This window comes from Pinus tabuliformis, chromosome 3_1 (genome assembly GCF_031772625.1).
Source record: "Pinus tabuliformis cultivar Carrire ecotype Pingquan chromosome 3_1, CPIR1, whole genome shotgun sequence".
NCBI lineage: Eukaryota > Viridiplantae > Streptophyta > Pinopsida > Pinales > Pinaceae > Pinus > Pinus tabuliformis.
Window position 1 is genome coordinate 468,319,910 of NC_142301.1, and position 9,366 is coordinate 468,329,275.

Genomic DNA, 9,366 nt, shown 5'->3' on the forward strand with positions numbered 1-9,366 from the left:
AGTACAAAGGTGAAACTCTGCAGATACACTACCCATTTGGCATGCTTGTGGTTCAATTTATGCTGTTGCATTACATATTGCAACGCTAAATTATCAGAAAATAGTACAAATTCATTCCCCAGCAGATAGTGCCTCCAATGCTTTAAATCTTGGACAACAGCATAAAATTCCTTATCATATGAGGAATATTTTTGCCTGCTCTCGTTCAATTTCTCACTAAAGAATGCAACTAGTTTATCTTCTTCACTGAGCACAGTGCCAATGGCTGTCCCACTTGCATCACACCGAACCTGGAAAAGCTTATTAAAATCTGGTAGCCTTAGAATCGGCCTCTCTGTAATCTTTCGTTTCAAGAGCTGGAAACTGTTCTCTGCTGCCTTGGTCCAACAAAAAGGCTGACTGGCCTTTTTGATGGTGTCTAGCATTGGCGCACAGATTTCACTAAAATTCCTTATAAACTTGCGGTAAAAACTCGCCAACCCATGAAAGCTACGTATCTCAAACAAGCTCTTCGGTGACGACCAATTGACAATCGCTGCGATCTTTTCTGGATCCATCTTCAATTCATTTTCTGTGATTACAAAGCCCAAATAAACTAGTTCTTTCTGCAGGAAAGTACATTTCTTCAGGTTTATCAGTAGTTTGTTCTACTGTAATTTCTCTAGCACTCTTTAAACATGTTGAAGGTGCTCTTCTTTCGTTCTGTTGAAAATCAAAATATCGTCAAGATATACTATCACAAACTTACCGATAAACTCTTTCAACATTTCATTCATCAACCTCATAAAAGTACTAGGAGCGTTACTCAAACCGAACGGCATGACTAGCCACTCGTACAACCCTTCATTGGTCTTGAAGGCTGTCTTCCACTCGTCTCCTTCTCTGATCCTGATCTGATGATAGCCACTCTTCAGATCGATCTTTGTGAAATAAGCTGCCCCACTGAGACAATCCATCATATCGTCCATTCTGGGTAAGGGAAACCTGTATCGAATAGTGATTTTATTAATAGCTCATGAGTCCGTACACATCTGCCATTCTCCACCCTTCTTAGGCGCGAGTACTGTTGGCACCACACAAGGGCTCAAGCTCTCTCTGATCAGCCCCTTGTCCAGTAGCTCTTGCACCTGTTTGCGAATCTCTTCGTTATCCTTCGGGCTCATTCGATATGCTGCTTTGTTTGGTAGGCTGGCTCCGGGTATGAAATCGATATGATGGCTGATGCTCCTCTTGGGAGGTAACTTGTCCGGTAAGTCATCAACTACAATGTCCTTGAATTCCTCTAACATTCCCTGAATCTCTCCAGGCAATTCAGACATCTATATGTGCAGCACCATAGTCTTAGTTCTCCTCATGACAGCGCAATTCACTTCGTTCTCCTCAATCTGTTTGATAAACTGTTTTCCTCCTACCAACAATGCTTTTGTTCCACTTGCTTCTATTGTATCCTCTTCTTTGATGGGTACAAGCATATGCTTGACTCCATCTTTCACAAATTTGTAACAATTCGTCTTCCCATCATGCATCACCTTCCGATCATACTGCCACGGTCTCCCTAGCAGTATATGGCACCCGTCCATTGGCATGATATCGCAGACAACCTTGTCCTGGTACATGCCAATGTGAAATTCAACCTCGCACTATTCATCAACTAATAGCTAGTGGCCTTTCTGCAACCATGACACCTTGTAAGGTGTAGGATGCTTAAGTCGCCTCAATCCCAGCTTCTCCACCATCTCGGTGGCTACCAAATTGTTTGTACTTCCACTGTCTATGATCAATTTACAGCACTTCCCATGTGATTTGCAAACTGTCTGGAATAGTGCCTTTCGTTGGGTCTGCTCGGCAGTTTCCTTGGTTGGCTTCAACACCACCTTATTCAGAGGAACCAAAGTCTCTCCTGTTTCTGCCACATTTTCCACCTCTTGGGGCAGTGCCTTATCTTCCTCAGGCTGTGCAACAAATGTTCCCCTCTGGCCTGCTTGCTCTGCTTCCAGGCATTCGAAGGATCTGTGCCCCCACTTGTGGCACCTGTAGCACTGGACAATAGCTCCCCTTCCTCGGCCATTCCCTCTTCCTCGCTGAAATGGCTGACCTACTCTCATGCTATCTCCCTTCTCTGCTGTTCCTGAAGCCCTGGAGCTGCTGCCTTCTTCGCTATTACTGGCAGTTCTCCCTTTGCCATAGGACTGTCCTCGTCCTCTGCCATTTCCCCGTCCTCTCCTATTATTCTATTTTCTGTTAATATTTTCTTCAGCCTTCACAGCACTCTGAAAGGCTTCTTCTATGTTCCGCGGAGAAAGAATACTGATCTCATCCAGTATTTCCAGCCTCAAACCATTCACGTATCTCGCTGTCTTCTCTGGAGTATCATCAGTATAACCAGCCCTCAGGTTTACACGGTAAAATTCTTCCGTGTATTCCTTTACTGTCATACCTTTCTGTCTTAAGTTCTGTACCCATCGATAAAGCTCAACCTGATAATCTTTAGGCAGGAATCTACCTTTCAGCTTTGCCACCATCCTTGGCCACTTCCTTATCGGTAGCTTATTCATTCTCCTTCTGTCTGCCTGGACACTATCCCACCATAAAGTGGCGTGTCCCTTTAATTTGGTTGCAACGAATCTGACTCTTTTATCCTCACTGATCTCTTCGTTCTCAAAATACTTATCCAACTCATTTATCCAGTCCAGCAGAACATCTGCGGATAGACTGCCATCATAATTGGGAATCTCCGGTTTGGGCTTGCTGCTGGCTAGCAGCACTGACCTCAACAATTTTATCTCTGGGGCCTCTTCATCTGATCCGTCTGTAGTAGCTACTGCCTCCTCTTCACTGTCATCCCCAAGTTCTGGGTCTCTTCTCCTTCCTGCCTCCACTACCTTTAGGCGAGCAGTAAGGGCCCTTAATTCTTCCCTCAAGCCCTCATCTGCTGCTCTACGCACACCTCTTCCACGTCCTCGTCTTTGAACCCCCATATTCTGATTTTTTCAACTTCCTACTCTGATACCACTTGATGAGTCCAACCCACGTTGACACGCTTCCCACGGCTATCAATGCGGAAATAAAATGAAATCAGTGATGAACAACAAATTTTGGTATTGGATTGATTTGCCAGCGATTGGTTTTTAATGACAAGGATTTGATCCTTGGCGCTCGCACAGTTGATTGGTACTTCTGGTTTCGGTTCTTTGACAAGTGTCCACTCTCGGAATTCTCAAATCTGTCTTGGTATGGGCGATCAAACCCACGCTCAACTCATTTGTTCACCCATTCTCCCGGTTCTGTGAGCTCGATGTTCTCGACGGTTTCTGGTGGTTTCGATATGGAGTTCTGTTGCTGCGTCCTCCGTTTCAGGGCTTCGGCCTGATAATCTCCCCTCTTCGTCCGACAATGGCTGTACCCAATCGGTAGGTTCAATTCTTGTCCAGTCCATGTTAAGTTTTGACTGTTCGTTGGGTATCTGTGGCTTTCTGTTACGTCTCTGCGTCCCTTCTCTTTGGTATGCGATTTTAATGTTTGTATCTTCCTCAGTTGTTGTGGTCGTTTGCTGGTTGGAGCTACTTCAGGTGACAACCCTCTGGTTTTGAATCGACCTTCCACGAATCTGGCAGAATCCAGTGCCAACCTTCTTCGGTTCCTCCGTCACTCACAAGGTAAGTTCAGTTGGTTCCATGTTATCAATATCTGCTCTTCTTCCCTTAGTCAACTAATGGTTCGGCTCCTTGTGAGTAGGGTGACCTGGTGGGTTTATTATAGTCGCGGCTTGCCTCCGTCAGGTAAAGAACTGAAACTTATTTGCTTTTGCTAGGTTGCAGGGCCTCGTTTCTTTTCACTGTCAGTGCTTATATCGTTTGTATCTGTTTGTTGCTGCAGGTATGGCTGCTCGAGGGTTTCGGCGCCTGGCAATTTGGTTGCTACGACTAGACACGGGTAGTGTCATTCTATGCTCTTTGGTTGCTTCCGTTCGGCCTTAGGCTATGTTTGTTAGAGTCTGTATAATTATGATTTGCTGGGTCACTGTCTGCACACTGTCTCGCTGTAGGCTTACACAAGCATTTCTTTCCTGTCTGGTTATTGTAATGGGTCGAGGGTTCTAAACCCGTACTGTGTCCAGTTCCCGCTTTGTCATAGGCATGATCGGTATAATTGTAAGACAGGTCTTTTTGGTTTCGAACAAGATGTATATGGATGTATAAATGAACTCGAATTCTATATCCTTGTCTGTATTAATTTAAATATGGAATTGTAAATGGTTGTTCACTGGCATACTTGGCAATGTTAAAACGCTGTTACTTGTTTGGGCTCGGCTGGTTCCACCTCCTTTACATTCAATTGTGTGTGTGCTCTCGGGGACTGTATGGTTGGTTTTCACAACACGTTCCTTGGGTTCCTTTGCAACCTGTGTGCTCACGTTCAATTGCTAAAATCGTTGTGACTATAATCACGTATACGACCATATGCTTGTAAATATGCGACAAACAATCTGTATTGTACATACAAACAAATGTAATCTCACTTAAAATAATGTAAACAGCCTTTGGAACGCTGGAGAGGAAATGTGCACATAAATTTCAATCCTTTATTTTTTCATTTCTTTGTAAAATCGAACCCTACACTGTGTTTTGTTTCTCTCTTAAAACAACTGTTGGAAAACTGTTAGTTTTCCAACTGCTGTTAGTTATGTTCGATCAGTTACATCAGTTTTGTTACAGAACTTTTCATTGTCGTTCAACATTATTACAAAGGTGAAATTAGCTGTTTAAAACATTAATCCTAACTAATTATAATTCCTACTGTTCCTAATTACTGTTCATTAATTTAACTTAGACAACTTAATGAAATAAAAGTAAAAGAAACAAGCATGTTATCCATTCAGCAAATTTACTCCTCCGTCCCCTTCAGAGACCAAACAGCCTTCCTTTTATCTCGTCTTGTCAGCCAGATGCTCCTGCATCAGGCTCCCGGGGTAAGAGAAAATCATGGCTCCGTTCCATGAGCTCCTCCACAGAATAACCAGCCTTCTGTATCTGCGCCACGTCGAGCCACGAACTGTCCTCAATTGGACGGTTCTTCCACTTGACGAGGTATCGTAGATACTCCTTCCTGCGAGTCTTCTTGGCTACCTGGGTATTGAGAATCTTCTCGATCTCATGGGGTTGAACCGAAGGCATGTGCCTCATCCAAGAACTGTCTCCAACTTGGGTGTCCCGTTCTGGCCGTACCACACTGTCATCCTCTGAGTTGGCAGTATAGGGGAATAGGTCTGCCACATTGAAAATAGGTGATAAGCCTGTATCAGGTGGCAGCTGAATTTCATAAGCGTTGGCTGAGAACTTACGCAAAATTTTACAGGGACCAATCTTTTTAAATTTTAGTTTGTTATACGCGCCTTTAGGAAACTGTTCTTTGCGTAAGTGAGCAAGGACTTCGTCACCTATATTGAATTGGACTTCCCGTCGCTTTAAATATGCCTATTGTTTGTATTTCCGCACACTGTCCTGCAACTTTAGCTTCACCCGTTCATGTAGTTCACTCATCGCTTCTGCAAAATCTTCTCCGTCTGCACTCCTCCGCTCCAACTTTCCCAAATCTCGCAGTTCATGTATCCCTCGAGGATGCATGCCATATAAGATTTGAAATGGACTGTGTCTGATACTACGATTTGGCAAATCGTTATAAGCAAATTCCGCCTGAGCGAGAGCGCGATCCCATGACCGTGAATTTTCCCCAGTCAAACTCCATAACAAATTTCCCAAACTCCTGTTCACCACTTCCGTTTGTCCATCAGTTTGGGGATGATATGCATAACTGAAGTTCAACTGTGTGTCCAACTTTTTCCACAGGGTGCGCCAAAAGTGTCCTGTGAATTTTACGTCCCTGTCAGAAATAATAGATCTGGGTAGGCTGTGTAATCTAACAATCTCTGTGAAAAACAGGTGAGCTACATGAGTGGCATCACTAGTTTTTCGACACGGAATAAAATGCGCCATTTTTGAAAATCTATCTACCACCACCATCACTGAGTCATATCCCCGCTGCATTCTAGGCAGTCCTAAGACAAAGTCAATGCTGACTGAGTCCCATGGCCTACTTGGAACAGGTAGTGGTGTGTAAAGTCCAGTGTTTTGACTATGTCCCTTAGCTAATTGGCAGACTTTACACCTGTTTACATACCGTTGTACATCCCTGCGCATTCGGGGCCAGTAATAAAAGTGTCTGAGCTGCTCCAAAGTCTTGTCTATGCCGAAATGACCGGCTAGACCCCCGCTATGTTTCTCCCGTACAATATTTTCTCTCATCGAACAGTCCGGGATACATAACTGTCCTCCTCTAAACAATAATCCTTCCTGCAAGTTGTAGTCCAACCATGGACTTGTATTCCTCAGCACGGGATTCTGACAGGCTTCAAAGGCTTCCTTGAAGTCTGTGTTGGTCTGGTACAAATCTTTTAAGTGTTCGAATCCCATCACCTGTATTGTACTTTCCTGTAAGAGCAAAGCTCTTCTGCTCAATGCGTCTGCCACCTTATTGGCTTGCCCACTGATGTGTTTCAGCACAAAGGTGAAACTCTGCAGATACTCTACCCATTTGGCATGCTTGTGGTTCAATTTATGCTGTTGCATTACATATTGCAGCGCTGAATTATCAGAAAATAGTACAAACTCATTCCCCAGCAGGTAGTGTCTCCAATGCTTTAAAGCTTGGACAACAGCATAAAATTCCTTATCATATGAGGAATATTTCTGCCTGCTCTCGTTCAATTTCTCACTAAAGAATGCAACCGGTTTATCTTCTTGACTGAGCACAGCGCCAATGGCTGTCCCACTTGCATCGCACCGAACCTGGAAAAGCTTATTAAAATTTGGTAGCCTTAGAATCGGCCTCTCTGTAATCTTTCGTTTCAAGAGCTGGAAACTATTCTCTGATGCCTTGGTCCAACAAAAAGGCTGACTAGCCTTTTCGATGGTGTCTAGCATTGGCCCGCATATTTCACTAAAATTCCTTATAAACTTGCGGTAAAAACTCGCCAACCCATGAAAGCTACATACCTCAAACAAGCTCTTCGGTGATGGCCAATTGACGATCACTGTGATCTTTTCTGGATCCATCTTCAATTTATTTTTCCGTGATTACAAAGCCCAAGTAAACTAGTTCTTTCTGTAGGAAAGTACATTTCTTCAGGTTTATCAACAATTTGTTCTGCTGTAATTTCTCTAGCACTCTTTGAACATGTTGAAGGTGCTCTTCTTTTGTTCTACTAAAAATCAAAATATCGTCAAGATATACTATCACAAACTTACCGATAAACTCTTTCAACATTTCATTCATCAACCTCATAAAAGTACTAGGAGTGTTACTCAAACCAAATGGAATGACTATCCACTCGTACAACCCTTCATTGGTCTTGAAGGTTGTCTTCCACTTGTCTCCTTCTTTGATCCTGATCTGATGATAGCCACTCTTCAGATCGATCTTCATGAAATAAGCTGCCCCACTGAGACAATCCATCATATCATATATTCTAGGTAAGGGAAACCTGTATCGAATAGTGATTTTATTAATAGCTCGTGAGTCCGTACACATCCGCCATTCTCCACCCTTCTTAGGCGCGAGTACCATTGGCACCGCACAAGGGCTCAAGCTCTCTCTGATCAACCCCTTGTCCAACAACTCTTGCACCTGTTTGCGAATCTCTTCGTTATCCTCCGGGCTCATTCGATACGCTACTTTGTTTGGTAGGCTAGCTTTGGGTATGAAATCAATATGATGGTTGATGCTCCTCTTGGGAGGTAACTTGTCCGATAAGTCATCAACTACAATGTCCTTGATTTCCTCTAACATTCCCTGAATCTCTCCAGGCAATTCATACATCTCTATGTGTAGCACCACAGTATTAGTTCTCCTCACGACAGCATAATTCACTTCATTCTCCTCAATCTGTTTGATAAACTGTTTTCCTCCTACCAACAATGCTTTTGTTCCACTTGCTTCTGCTGTATCCTCTTCTTTGATGGGTACAAGCGTATGCTTGACTCTATCTTTCACAAATTTGTAACAATTCGTCTTCCCATCGTGCATCACCTTTTGATCATACTGCCACGGTCTCCCTAGCAGTATATGGCACACGTCCATTGGCATGATATCGCAGACAACCTTGTCCTGGTACTTGCCAATGTGAAATTCAACCTCGCACTGTTCATCAACTAATAGCTGGTGGCCTTTCTGCAACCATGACACCTTGTAAGGTGTAGGGTGCTTAAGTCGCCTCAATCCCATCTTCTCCACCATCTCGGTGGATACCAAATTGTCTGTACTTCCACTATCTATGATCAATTTACAACACTTTCCATGTGATTTGCAAACTGTCCGAAACAGTGCCTTCCGTTGGGTCTGCTCGGCAGTTTCCTTGGCTGGCTTCAATAGCACCTTATTCAGAACCAAAGCCTCTCCTGTTTCTGCCACATTTTCCACCTCTTGGGGCGGTGCCTCAGCTTCCTCAGGCTGTGCAACAAATGTTCCCCTCTGGCCAGCTTGCTCTGCTTCCGGGCATTCGAAGGATCTGTGCCCCCACTTGTGGCACCTGTAGCACTGGACATTAGCTCCCCTTCCTTGGCCATTCCCTCTTCCTCGCTGATATGGCCGACCTCCTCTCGTGCTATCTCCCTTCTCTGTTGTTCCTAAAGCCCTGGAGCTGCTGCCTTCTTCGCTGTTACTGGCAGTTCTCCCTCTGCCGTAGGACTGTCCTCGTCCTCTGCCATTTCCTCGTCCTCTCCTATTATTCTGTTTTCTGTTAATCTTTTCTTTAGCCTTCACAACACTCTGAAAGGCTTCTTCTATGTTCCACGGGGAAAGAATACTGATCTCATCCAATATTTCCAGCCTCAAACCATTCACGTATCTTGCTGTCTTCTCTAGAGTATCATCAGTATAACCAGCCCTCAGGTTTACATGGTAAAATTCTTCCGTGTATTCCTTTACTATCATACCTTTCTGTCTTAAGTTCTGTACCCGTCGATAAATCTCAACTTGATAATCTTTAGGCATGAATCTACCTTTCAGCTTTGCCACCATCCTTGGCCACTTCCCTATCGGTAGCTTATTCATTCTCCTTCTGTCTGCCTGGACACTATCCCACCATAAAGCAGCGTGTCCCTTTAATTTGGTTGCAGCGAATCTGACTCTTTATCCTCACTGATCTCTTCATTCTCAAAATACTTATCCAACTCATTTATCCAGTCCAGTAGAACATCTGCAGACAGACTGCCATCATAATTGGGAATCTTCGGTTTGGGCTTGCTGCTGGCTAGCAGCACTGACCTCAACAATTTTATCTTTGGGGTCTCTTCATCTGATCCATCTGTA

At 44.0% G+C, this 9,366-nt stretch overlaps 1 protein-coding gene across 1 annotated transcript; it reads right to left on the reverse strand.

The window, feature by feature from the left end:
- Positions 1-3,944: 3,944 nt before the first annotated feature.
- On the reverse strand, positions 3,945-9,075 carry LOC149187802 (uncharacterized). The gene is made up of 7 exons (XM_089409768.1): positions 8,760-9,075; positions 8,242-8,540; positions 7,337-8,097; positions 6,174-6,543; positions 5,127-5,309; positions 4,273-4,402; positions 3,945-4,162 (listed from the first exon to the last, which is right to left on the reverse strand). Exons 1-7 carry the CDS (start codon positions 9,073-9,075, stop codon positions 3,945-3,947), a joined length of 2,277 nt encoding a protein of 758 aa, XP_089265894.1.
- Between the last annotated feature and the right edge of the window lie 291 nt (positions 9,076-9,366).

Excerpts from the sequence above, each read along its gene's own strand:
- LOC149187802 (XM_089409768.1), bottom strand. The coding sequence starts at position 9,075 with ATGGTGGCAAAGCTGAAAGGTAGATTCATGCCTAAAGATTATCAAGTT. Across the intron at positions 8,098-8,241 it reads AGCACCCTACACCTTACAAG|TATGATCAAAAGGTGATGCA; the intron begins GTGTCATGGTTG and ends AGACCGTGGCAG. Across the intron at positions 6,544-7,336 it reads ACTCCTAGTACTTTTATGAG|TGGGCAAGCCAATAAGGTGG; the intron begins GTTGATGAATGA and ends GAAACACATCAG.